At 44.7% G+C, this 13,497-nt stretch overlaps 1 protein-coding gene across 3 annotated transcripts in view; it reads left to right on the top strand.

Moving 5' to 3' along the window:
- CNTN5 (contactin 5) overlaps positions 1-13,497 on the top strand; it is a 1,171,322-nt gene that overhangs the window by 1,093,304 nt on the left and 64,521 nt on the right. For all 3 annotated transcript variants that reach the window (XM_090030265.1, XM_090030258.1, XM_090030254.1), the window contains 2 exons: positions 1,622-1,780; positions 2,299-2,448. In XM_090030265.1, coding sequence (XP_089886391.1) covers positions 1,622-1,780; positions 2,299-2,448 — 309 coding nt within the window. The remainder of the gene's footprint in view (positions 1-1,621; positions 1,781-2,298; positions 2,449-13,497) is intronic.

The following is a 13,497-nucleotide window of genomic DNA, read 5'->3' as shown; positions in this document are numbered from 1 at the left end:
AGGATAAGATCAGGATCTGATTTATTTAGGGGTAGTTAATCCCACATGTGACTCTTTTCCCCTTTCTCGTCATTCTTGGAGAAAGAATAATTCATAGTATGGACTGCCGGTCTGATATGGTATGGCAATTCCTGTGCTTCTATAGTTTTAAATTCCAGTAGTAGTGAGGTTTATAGTAGTTGAAGAAAAAGGTGTTTGATATCCATGGTTTTGGTTTCAATACATATTTATTATCAACACTAATTAGTCAGATTGCATATGCAAATGAAAATGGATCTTTTCTGATTGACTGGAGCTGAGGAGAGGAAAAAATATTTTTCAGTTCTCAGGAGATGAAAGGATATTTTTTTCTTTCCTGGACTTGTAAGAAATAGCATTTTTTTTGGAATATTATTTAAAAATAAAACATTCAGGCAAGCTGATGACACACAGTTTGCAGCTGGATAATATTCAAGGCTAGCTGATTCAATGGCTGAATGTGTGAAGCAGTACATACATTATATTAAATTCTTGAGTCAATTATTATCAAAATTTACTGTTCTTTAAGATATATATTGACCTTTATTCCATGTTGGCCATTGTCAATAAATAATGTAATTCCCATCCAAAAAAAAACCCAATAGTGGCTTTACTTTACTAATTTCCTAGAACTATTATTATTCACCTCCTATACAACACAGGTGAATAATAATTTTTGGATTTTAAAGAGCATAGAGAAGACCTTGGGCATTTATGCATATGCTCCGGGAGTAAGGGAGTAGGCCCTTTAATTGAAGCGGCTCTGAGAGCTGCTTTAATTAAAGCACCCAGAGCGTCTTGTATATCAGTGTCCTCATGCTTCAGAATGGCAGTGGGGGTGCTTTATCTAAAGGTCATCAAACAAGTTTTAAATAAAGCACCCCCACTGCCATTTTGAAGCATGGGGACTTCTTCACGTCTGCTGCTGGAGCACAGTAATTGCCATGGTCCAGCAGACTTGATTAATCTGGAGCAAGCCCACAGAGTTCTTGTTTAATCAAGTCTGCTCCAACATGCTGGAATTACAGCACATTGGGGCAGCCTCCCTGCTCATGTACAGGTACCCCTTGTTTCTAACTTGTAGAGTTTACAATCATAGGCCTCCATCTTGCAATTTCATATGTCTTTTAACTACACTAGGATGCCCTGTTGGCAAAAGGGGTTGCCCACAGAGTTCTTGAGGATTAGGTAAAGAAGAACAGAAAACATTGCAATGAGAACTGAAAGATTAAAAGAAATAATATGTGACTGTTTTTTGTTTAGTCTTAGTTCTGATTGCTTCTTTTGGGGGAAAAAGTAGTTTTAGAGCACCTAATGAGCAATTAGGGATTTTTAAGTTTTTTATTTTAAATTCCACAATGCTCTTTCTGACATGTTAATTGCTTCTCATCCACATAGTATTAGAGAAGAGTAACAATCACACTTTATCAACAGCAATCATGGAAATCAATCACTACAGTGACATGATGATGTGCATCTTAACAATGAGTTCTGTGAATACTGAACTTTACTAGTTCCTTTTGAAAAACATGCATTTCCTGCATTAGTGTTGCTGAACCAGCATGACTGTGTGCTCTATTTAATTCTACCACTTTACTTCTAGGTCCTCCTGGTCCTCCAGGGGTAGTAATAGTTGAAGAAATTACAGACAGCACAGCAACACTTTCTTGGAGTCCAGGGGCAGACAATCACAGCCCTATCTCCTTCTACAACTTACAAGCACGCAGCCCATTTTCACTTGGCTGGCAGACTGTAAAGACAGGTGAGAGAAGCTCTTGAAAATAATGCAGGCTGAGTTCAAAACTTATGGCTCATGAGAATAAGAAGTATTTGCACTAGATGCAGACAAGGATGCTCTCAATTCAACAGTGATAAATTAAAAGATTCAAACTTGAACATTTTAATTGTTAGCATCATTAGAGGGCAGGAATGCCTGACACTTTTGTATCTGTGGGAAACCAGAGCATTTCTGTCTCTAGATTTTTCAGTTTGTTCCCTTCAAGAACACCAGTCTGACTGAACGCCCCCTCCTCCCCTCCCCCCACAAATCCTCTGGACATAAAACCACTGACCTCCACTAGGCTTTACTATTGTATCATTCATCCAATTCCTACTGACATGTTACATAAGAGATTCATATGATCTATAAGATGCTTTGGATAGGGATGATCCTGCCTCAGTCAGGGGCTTAGATTAGAAGACTTCTGGAGATCCCTTCCAGCCCTACTTCTCTACGATTCTTTGATTTAATGTCTTACACATTTTCTCTGTTTCCCCTAGTTCCAGATACCATAAGTGGTGACATGGAATCTGCCATGGCAGTAGAACTGAACCCTTGGGTAGAATATGAATTCAGAGTTGTAGCAACCAACAAAATTGGGACCGGGGATCCCAGTGCACCATCTCGAGTGATCAGAACCAATGAAGCAGGTAAGAACATTAATAGCCAAAAGCTTATTTTCCTGGAGCCATCAGGATCAAGAAAAAGTTTAATAATAATGTCCTGTAGCACCTTATGCTCACCCCTGTGTTCAGGCACTACTAAACTGATGTGATTTTTAAAGAAAGAGTTTGGCCTTTGCTTTCTGTCTTCTACATGCAACAGGCTTGCTGTCCTCTCCTCTGCTACTCCTTTCATCCTCTGCAGCTTTCTGTCATCAAGTCCCTTCTTCATCAGGCTTTTCCAGGACTTCTTTGTCACTACATATTTTTCATAAGATCCCTTTATTTAACAGTTCACATGAGGTCCAGTTAATGAAGTAGTATCTACATTGGGCACTTAGACTTCTGCTTCACTGAAATCCAGTGCAGTCTGGATGTTCTTTCTCTGACAAATCCCACAAGAAATTACATAGGTTCTGGAGAAGTCCTCAAATATCCTTGATTACTAGAGAAATGCCAAACAGAAAATAGGCAACCTATTAGTACCTTTTGACAATAATCTCCAGAAGTCTGAAATCTTATGAGCATTTTGTAGAGAAGGCAGGAACCAAAGGAAACAGGTGTTTGAAGGGAAGAAAAGTTGAATAAAGTTTATTTGGAAGTGGGTACAAAGAATGGTACGTAGACTGAACACTTCTGGAGTTTTGGTAGGTGATGCTTTTTCGGGAGGGAGAAGGGTTTCCTCAGTTCAGTGACTTGTAAAAGACATCATTAATCATATATAATAGTTTTTTGGAGTCTGAACACAACATCCATGCCACCACTTATTGTAGAAAGAGATGTTTAGATATGTTAGTCTGAAATCCAGCTAACTTCAGTCTGGTGCAGAGTAGGATGGCCCATCAAAGAATAAATCATTCAAAAAGTATAAGCTTTCATAGGCTAAAGTGCATGCCTTCCTGAACAAGTTAACTTTTAAGGTGCCCTGCTTACTGCATTACTTATCACAGGCATTCACTAAGTAATAGATTAGAGGGATATGTTAGTCATGTCACATTCTATTTTCTTTCCTACCAAAAGGGGAAATTAGAAGAGTGGCCAGGGTGATAATCCCATAACATATACTTCCATAATTCTGAAAGAAATAGTGAGCTTTGGAGTTTTGTTACCTTGTACATCTAATCCAGGGGTGGGCAATGATTTGGGCTGGAGGGCTACTTAACAAGTTTGAATGGAGCTGCTAAGGGCTGCGCATATAAAATTAATGGTGGCTTCATTAAATAAATACATAGCAATTCAATTAACTTAATTAATGTGCATTTAATTAACAGGTCCTTTGTGTCCTAGGGGGAGGGAAATGTAGCATGAAGGGACTGGGTGTCAGAGAGGCATCAGAACAGAGAGATGGAAAGAGAAGAAGGAGGAGGAGACCTGGGCAGAGACAAAAGAAGGGGGAAGCAGGGATGAAGGGGGCAAAGCCCAGCCAGGAAGCACAGCTCAGGGAGGCCTTGGGGAGGTTGGATGTGAGGATGGGTGCTGGCAAGAAGGAGCTAGGGTGGGAGGAGTACAGCAGGGGGCCAAGGCCAGGCTGAGAGGCAGATCAGCTATCACATGCAACTGAAGAAGGTCAGCAGGGAGCGGAGTGGCTTGTTTACTGCTGGAGCTCCCTCAAACTGCCTCTCCCAGCCCTCCTGGGTGGGGCTATGGCAGGCAGCACCATGCCTGAGACAGTGGGATTGTGGGAAGGCCAGACATCTGAGGCAATATGCAGCCCAGGTCAAGTGGGCAGGGACCAGCTTTTGCCACCCACCCCCAGCTCTGCTCAGCTAAGTGTGGTGGGGGCAGGGGGAATGGGGGAAGCAGGACAGTTTGCAAAGGTAAACAAGCATGGCATCCCCTGCCACCCACCTGTCCTGTGCCCCAGTACATTTCAAGTCCCCATATCCTGTTTGCCCCCCACCCCAACATGGCCTACCAAAAAAAAAAAAAAAAAAGGAACTGCATGGTGCACATGCCTCCCTTCCCCCTGTCCCTGCTGTATTCATTCATTTGGAGCCAAGTAGCATTGGCCCTGCAAAAGTTGGTGCCAGTGTCCCTGCCCACCTGCACCCCCCAGCCCCAACCCATGTATCACCCTTACCTCGGCCAGCCGGTGCCTCCTGCATGGGAGAGGGAGGAAGATGGACCGTGCCATGGGGGGCAGCCATGGACCAGATAGAATCAATTAGTGGACCAGATATGGCCTGCTGACCATATTTTGCCCTTCCCTGATCTAACCCATAGCTCATTGGTCTGTGTAAATAACACATATGAGCTTTCATGCTATAAAGCAAACACAATAGAATTAATTCAGACTAATTTTTTCGATATCAGCTCCAGTTACAATTAAGTATATCGTCTCGCTCTCCTTTCTTTTTTAAGTAACTATTTTGTTGTTGTTTTATAAATAGAGTTCACTATACAGTCACTGAACTACACTTAGGTCATTTTTAAATGTCTATTCATTTGTGCTGAAGGATGCAACTTATCAAACTTTCTCTATCTTGTATATTCCCTCCAAGATGCATTGAGTCTGACTCATTTTTTTAGCATGTGCTTCATATTCTGTGTACTTCACTCAATTACAGTCTAAAGGGAGAAAAAGAAAATGATATAAAATATACATGAGCTACTGTCATTTGAAATAGTATTCAGAAAAGCTTTTACCACTAACTTTATGCTCTCTGTGATTTTGTACTATATGAATGCCTGGCACTACTAATTCTTTTGAACCCACCTGTGTTAAACTACTTCTCTGTTTAGCCAGTTGATACAAATCAGAGAGGACACAAACATGCTAGGAATGATTTAGGGTGCCAAGTTGTATCCCTGAGCTTGTATTCTTCTAGATTTATGAATATATATCCTGTATATAACAGTATGGTTGTACATTTTAATGGATAAGATACATTTTAGACTGAGTGAATATTGTTATCACCACCTGGGGTGTAAGGATATCATACATCTCATGTTGTGCATGTTCTTTCCCACCCACCCCTTTTAGTTGTTTACTAAAGGTTGAATTTCCTCATTCATTTCTCAGTACACCTCATGAAAAGTCTTGCCCATCTTCAGCAATTTTTATGTTTCTTTGGAGAGTTATTTTGGATGTAGCTCCGACTTCAACTACAAATATATACTAGGGAACAGAAAAATCGTAGGGATAAATGACACAAATGTGAGGTTTAAGATGTGAACCTATCTGACAGTAGCTGCACATACAGCATACCACCTACTTCTGTTGCTAGTTCCTAGAGCAGCTTCTTCAGCTCAGATAGTAAAAGCTTATGCATATATATAGGAATGATCATCTTCAAGCCCTGCTGATTAACTGTGTCGTGAGCCATTAGATTTTCATTTGCCATTTCATGAAAACTTTGTGATTCATAAATTAAAACAGGAAAGAGACATACTACATGATTGTTATTAATACCTTCCCTTCCTCATTTGGTGCTTCTTGTTTCTATAAGAGTTTTAGTTACAGAATTGCTCTAGTTTTAAGTGTGTGCCTTGGAGCATGGCATGTTAAATTCTATAGAGTTGCCTATTAAGCCATTTAGAGCCTGTGAACAAGCTGAAGTAAATGGTGAATTTGTTATTTATCTGTCAAAGATAACATGGTGAACCAGAAAGTAGTTGTTGCTACTTCAGTTTTTGTCTATTTATAAAATTTAAAAGGTTGCTGATAAATTAATGCTCCATCTCTCTCTCTTTCCCTCTTCTCCTTCTCCTCCTTTAGAATTTCAACAGATTTATTAAAAGAAAAGAGTTTTTTTAAAACTGAGCACCCTAATGATAATATAATAAACTATTTCTCTGGAAAAAAATCTAGATGTTATTGATTTAAATTGCAAAATTACAAGTTCATAACTTCATAGAGCAATCAAGAAAGCTGGGGTAACACACAAAAAAAGCACTGTTGATCATTAGTTTGAAGAGCTCATGCTCAAAGGCTGCAGTCTTGTAACTGGACTCCATCTCATCTCAGGGAACCAAGCTAGTAGAACCAGTTGCACTACTAAGGTTTCAGTGGTGGACTTGGCAGACAAATATACAAAAAGGGAATGGCATAGTAAGGAATCAGGATACAGATCCCAACCTCAATAAGACTTGGTTTTTCTTTGGTTGTGTTGTTTGGCATCATGTATTGCTAAACTCATATGTTTCTAGACAAACTCTCAGAAATGATAGCTTAAGAAGTTTATGAGTCTTGGCAAATAGACTTTAAGGGTACCTCCAGACAAGTGTGCCCATGCCTGTTGTGGTATCTCAAAGCAGTTTCAGAGGCTGTAAGAGGCACAATGGGAATGAAAAAACATTCCCCACATTGCACATTTGATACTAGGAAATTCAGGTGCTAAAAAAATAAACACTGAAAAAAGTGGTGCAGGGCATGCTCCAGGAGACTGAGTCCACTAAGGAGAGGCTCTGACACCTGGCTAGGCAGTGTGCTGAGACATATAGGAGCAGGACCAAGCTGCAGCAGTGACCAGGAGCCAGGAACTGTCCCTGGTAAGTAGAGACATGGGGATGGGGAGGATGGGGGGGTGGAGGGGATTGTGTGGGAGTGGGCCTGTGGGGTGGGGGGCTCTGTGGTGGTGGGAGGGACTGCTCAGGAGGGGTGGCTTCTCTGCCCACTCCCTTGATAGTACACAGCCCCCTGCCTTCCCCAGCAGCTGCAGCAGCAGCCGTCGAGCACTCAGAACCCACTGCTGGGTGCACAGTGGCCCTGGCTGCCTGAGACCTATTGTGGCCTGTGTCACGTGGCACGGGTGCATAGTGGCCCTGGCTGCCTGAGACCTATTGTGGCCTGTGTCACGTGGCACGGGTGCATAGTGGCCCTGGCTGCCTGAGACCTATTGTGGCCTGTGTCACGTGGCACAGGCCCGGCCTGGCCCAACCTAGTGGTGTACACCTTTGGGCTGGACCAAACCATGCTTGCTGTCACCTGGGGTCCTGGCACCACATGCAGGGGCTGTGCATTAAGCTAGACCAAGTCCTGCCTCCATGGGGTCTGCCAGGCCTAAGAGCATATGGGGCACTTGGTGGCAGAACGTGGCCCAGACCGATATGTGGCTCTTGTGTGTGGTGTTGGGATCCCAGGTCAGAGCAAGACCAGCCCAGTCCTTCCTGAAGGCAAGGTGCACACCCCCTGGCCAGGCCAGGCTGGGTCTGCACCATGGGGCATAGCTGGTACTGGGTCTCAGCTGTCCAGAGCTGGGGGGCTTTGCCAGCAGTGAGTGCTGAGCACCTGATGGCCTCTGCTGCTCCTGCTGCTGCAGCAGGAGCTGCGTACTATGTGGGGTGGCAGGTGACCCACCCCTCCTGAGCAGTTCCCCCCCACACACATAACCCCCCCATAATCCACCCAAAAACCCCACACCCCCAAACCCCTGCACAAGCCCTATACCCCCCATAAACCTCACCCCAACAAACCTTACACCCACACATAAGCCCCTCAACCCCCACAAACCCCACCCCCACACCCCTTTTCCCTTACCCCCCCACCACCAGAAAGCTCATGCTCTGCATGTGCAGCCAGTCAAATGGGATGGGAAAGGACCTGCTGGCAGGAGCCACAGCTTCAGGGGAAACTGCCACACTGAAACCCTGCCCCATGCTCACACCTGTGCTGGGACATATAGCCCCAGTCTGGGGGGTATCCTAGTCCTGGGAACCACTTATAGTTTCATAGTTTCTAGGGTCGAAAGGGACCTGAGTAGATCATCTAGTCTGACCCCCTGCCATGGCAGGAAAGAGTACTGGGGTAAAACGACCCCAGCAAGGTGTTCATCTAACCTCCTCTTAAAGACCCCCAGGGTGGAGCCAGCACCACTTCTCTTGGAAGTTGGTTCCAGATCCTAGCCACCCTGACCGTGAAGTAGCGCCTTCTGATATCTAGCCTAAATCTACCCTCTACCAGCTTGTGGCTGTTATTCCTGGTCACTCCTGGCAGTGCTCGGGGGAACAGGGACTTCCCCAGTGCCTGCTGATCCCCCCTGACTTGTTTGTAACAGGCCACTAGATCCCCTTCAGCCTTCTCTTGTGGAGGCTGAACAGGTTCAGGTCCTGTCACCTCTCCTCGTAGGGCCTTCCCTGCTGCCCCCTGATCATGCAAGTGGCCCTCCTCTGGACCCTCTTCATGTTGTCCACATCCCTCTTGAAGTGCGGTGCCCAGACCTGGATGCAGTACTCCATCTGCAGCCTGACCAGTGCCGCATAGAGGGGGAGGATCACCTAATTGGACCTGCTTGAGATGCATCTGTGGATGCATGACAAGGTACAGTTGGCCGTCCTGACTGCATCCCCACACTGCCGACTCATGTTCATCTTGGCATCAATGATGACTCCAAGATCCTTTTCCACTTCTGTACTGACAAGAGGGGAGTTCCCCAGCCTGTAGGTATGTTGCTGGTTATTCCTCCCGAGGTGCATCACTTTGCACTTGTCAGTGTTGAATCCCATCCTATTCTTGTCTGCCCACCCTTGTAATCTGTCTAGGTCCAATTATAGCCTATTCCTCCCTTCGAGCGTGCCCACATTCCCCCACACCTTAGTGCCATCAGCAAATTTGAACAGGGCGCTTTTTACCCTCTCGTCCAAGTCACTGATGAAGATGTTGAATAGTGCGGGCCCGAGGACCAAGCCCTGTGGAACCCCACTGCCCACATCCCTCCAGGCTGAAAATGACCTGTCCACCGCCACTCTCTGGGTGCAGCTCTCCAGCCAGTTGGCGACCCAATTGACTGTGTGGCTGTCGACACCACAGTCCCCCAGTTTCTTAATGAGAACGGGGTGAGAGACAGTGTAGAAGTCCTTCCGCAAGTCCAGGAAGACTATGTCCACTGCTACCCCTGCATCTAATGATTTGGTGATCTGATCATAGAAGGCCACCAGGTTGGTCTGACAGGACCTGCCACTAATGAACCTATGATGCATTGCCCCTAAGCATAACCTCCCCTGCTGGCCCCTCGTGGATATGTGCCAGAATAATTTTCTCAAAAAGCTTGCCCAAGATTGAGGTAAGACTAACTGGCCTATAGTTTCCTGGGTCCTCCTTCTTCCCCTTTTTGAAGATGGGAACCATGTTGGCCCTCTTCCAGTCCTCTGGCACCACACCAGAGCACCATGAGTGTTCGTAAAGCTGTGCCATGGGTCCTGCAATGACCTCAGCCAATTCCTTTAGTACTCTAGGGGAACACTTAATGGACTTGGGGGAGGGGTGGAGATTTGAACAGGGTTGTGTGTGGGGGGGTGAAAGAGAGAGAGAGAAAGAGAGAAAGAGCTGGGAGTCAGGGGTTGGGGAGCACTCTGGGTAGGAGAAGCTGCCAGAGCCACGCTTAGAGCCCCCCTGCCCCTCTAGAGCAGCCTGTGCAGAGGAAGGACAGCCTGGAAGAGAAGGGCCTTGCCCACCCCAGTCCCAGAGTCCAAGTCAAGGGCTGCCCAGGAATGGTATGGGAAGCACTGGGGCCTGGGGTACAGGCGCAGGGAGCAGAACAGCAAGAGCTGGCACTGCTCAGAGCCACAAAGCAGTGGGTGGGACAGTTGCAGCTAGATTCATATCCTGGTGCTGTGATGGAGCTGCTGCTGGGAGGGAGCTAATGTGGGGCAGGCAGGGTCTGTGGGTCAAGAGTAAAAGGCACTGGGGGGAGACTGTGGGTTGGGAGTGAGAGGCAAGGGCAGAGGCAAGCACTGGCATCCCAGTGCTGGTCAGTGCCCCACATCCTGGTGAGTGAAGGGGGCAGGTGCAGCTCTGATTTTTCTATGATAAAAAAACCAAAAGCAAATGCCAAAGTGTATAGCTATTTAGAATTCATTTTATTATGATGAAAGAAGCACCAGTAGCCTTCCAAATTGCTTTAAAATTGTAAATATATCAATAAAACATTGCCCGAATGATCTCTCTCTATATAGTAGTGTTTCATTTTAATCACAGAAGGATGCAGATTTTAGGTATTTTAATGAGAGAATTTTGTGGGGGTTTATCAGAGAATTTTCAGTTTTTAAACAGGGAACACCAGGATCTCTGCTGGTGAGGCAAGTAGTGGGACCCAGGCAGAGGAGCCTGCCCTGGGCCAGCAGCAGGGATCCAGTTGGAGGGTAGATGAGGTGGCTGACCTCCTGGCCATTTGGGGCAAGGAGGACATGCTTTGACAGTTCAAACTGGGGCACCGCAATGAGCACATCTTCTGGGAGATAGCTTCCCAGATGGTAAGGTTGGGGCACCAGAAAACATGACAGCAGTTCCGCAGAAAGGCCAGTTGTGCAGCTACAGCCCACTGGCAACTGGCTCAGAAGTGCAGGAGGCTCTGCTGTTGTGCCCATACCACAGCCCAGGTGGAGCCCGGGTTATGTGCTATCATCAACCAAACCAAAGAACTCACTGTATTAATCTGACTAAATGAATGTAGGCATCAGGATTGCAGCTCCCACTAGTCTTTTTCTTTTCTTGATGCACTGGACCTTTGAACAAGAGGGGCTTTTCTTTTCCATTCACATATGTCTGATTCTGTTGACAGAACATCTTAGTTTAGCAGACAGGATAGTGAAGATACATGTCTCCTAAACTCAATATAAACATAGTATGAAAAATGTAAAAAAGAAGGAAAATGATCTGTTGAAGACTTTCCATCTTATTTACTGACATTAAACAAAAATAATGTTAAAACAATATAGCTGAAAGGTAGTACTATAAAATTCAGATATAGTTGAGGATTTTTAAAGTCTTTCTGTTCAAAAAGTTAAAGTACAATGTTCACTTAAAGACTTGCTGCTTACATCATCCATCAACTGCTCTGTAAATATTACCATGCAGAAACTAACTCATCTACTTCTCACAACCTCATAGCCTGATCTGCAAACTCTTGGGTCCTTCCCCATGTAGTGCTGTACTCTAGGAGTTTTAAGCAGATTTCTGTATGAATGAAATCTACTGTAAGCTCCACAATGCGCCCTTGCTGGAAAGCCACCCATATGGGGACATTATTTACGAGAACTATTGATATGCAGCTTTGCGAGGAACACATCTAAGGTTTCTTTTCCAATTAGTCATCTCTTGGCATTAGAGTACTTGATAATTAGAGACAAGTCTCAAACCCTACGTTACGGGCAGTGCTGTAGCAAAGGAGGCACAAGCAGGGCAACCACCCTGGGTGCCAAAATGAAGGGGCACCAACAGGCAAATTATGAGTCAATATTTTGTTATAAATATTTTGAGAAATTTGTCTGATGTCTCTGATAATGTCACGGATAAATGCTGCGTGCATGCACACAGCCAGAGCATGCATGTGGCCAGCTTGGAGAGCATCATCCAGCTGGTGACTGTATTGAGGGGGGGAAGGAGCAGGGGGAGGGAAGGGGCATGGCGGGGAAGATCGAAGCCCCACCTCCCCAGTGAGGGAGGGGAGGGGCTGGGACTGGGGCAGGTGCGGCCCAGCAGTTCATAGAAGGGGGTATGGAGATAGGCTCCTGCCACCCTCAGGCAAGCGTAGGGGGCATGGGGCATGTGCCCCCTGGATCTGTGCATAGCATTGGGGGGCTGCTGCAGGCTTTCCCCAGGTGCCAAACTTCTTTGCTATGGCACTGGTTATGGGGATATGACTTTAACTGCCAAACTAGACAGAAGAAGATACTTTGATTTTCTCTACTGAGGCCGTGGTAACTTTCTCTCATTTCCTAGTTCATGAGGCAGTGAAATTTTCCTGATCTCCAGTCAATCTCAGTTGTTTATTGGAGCCTAACACTTGTTCTTCTAAGAATAACTAGATACATCCAGTTATGCACTCAATGTTATGTGTGTGTGAGTGCCTTCCAGTAGTGGGCACTCTTCCACGATGTGTTTGTCTCCTATTGCTTTCTGCTGTTACACTCAAAGAGCTTTCTTTTTGCACAGTGAAGATGGTTGTCCTGTTTTTCCATACTTGATTTCACTGGGACAAACAGCCCCTGTAACACAAAAAAACACCCTTTGAGATTAATTCCCTTAGTAATTTTGTACATTTTCATCTTCCATATGTTTTTCCAACAAGCAGTTACTAAAGTCTTAACACACATGGGTTGGGTTTCACTTAAACAGCCTCAGGTTTCACTTAGATCCAAATACTTCCAAAAAGTGAGTATGTGGTAGAATACTTCATTCTTTTCACGGACATGGTGCCAATGTCTTTATGCATTGCCAAATGGAGTGAAGTCAGATGTGCCCCACAAATGTAACAGGCCAGTTGCTTCTGCACATGTGGGAACCTTAGGAAAACATGCATCCTAGTGAACAGTGCTACTCTGCCTCACTCCTGGCCACAGGCCTGATGATGCCTGTATAGACACTAGACTGAAATGATTGTATGAAGCAGCTGCCATGTCTTTCATGCTTAAATGGAAATCGGAAGCTGTGATTTAGGGACAAAAACAAGTTTGACTTAAGAATACCATCTTTTTCTGTCTCCCCTTATTTATTTTATCCTTTCTTACCAACAACAGTAACAAGCCTTTAGTACATTTTAAAAAAAATACCTTTGGAAGTTGGAATGGTATCAGGGAAATGATGGAATAATAAACAGGTTTTCACTTGCCTTAATTTTCTAATTAAACACTAATCTTGTTACTTAGTTCATATTTAGTTAACATGATTGTTTTTCATAGCTCCTTTCATTGGAATGGATAAGACAGTGATTTTCTGGCACATCTAACTCATAGTCTGCTGCTATATTTCTGTCAGTTCTAGCCTTGATACATATTTTACAGGTCCACAAGGTGAAAAGAGCCAATAACATGAATTTAAACATGCCAGACATTCTACTAAAGCAGCCGGGCATTCGGAGCCTGGGGGCAGAGCATCAGTTACATTATCTATTCATGGGGAAACATGGGGATGAGCGAAATTGAGTAGAATCAGAGTTTAACCTGCTAATTGTGCATGCAAACTTGATTCTGTAAGCTAATAGGCTGGTGATATTTGTTAGTAGCAGACTGCATACAGATTTTTTTTTTAAGATCATCTATATTCTGAATTAGCTCCTCATTGCTCTATGCTGAACGAAAATTTTGTCCCAGTATAAAACT

The sequence above is a fragment of the Crocodylus siamensis genome, chromosome 1, assembly GCF_052110815.1.
Source record: "Crocodylus siamensis isolate JL-2025a chromosome 1, ASM5211081v1, whole genome shotgun sequence".
In the NCBI taxonomy this organism is placed as follows: domain Eukaryota; kingdom Metazoa; phylum Chordata; order Crocodylia; family Crocodylidae; genus Crocodylus; species Crocodylus siamensis.
Note: the sequence above shows the minus strand (reverse complement) of the source record. Positions and strands in the feature narration are given on the sequence as shown.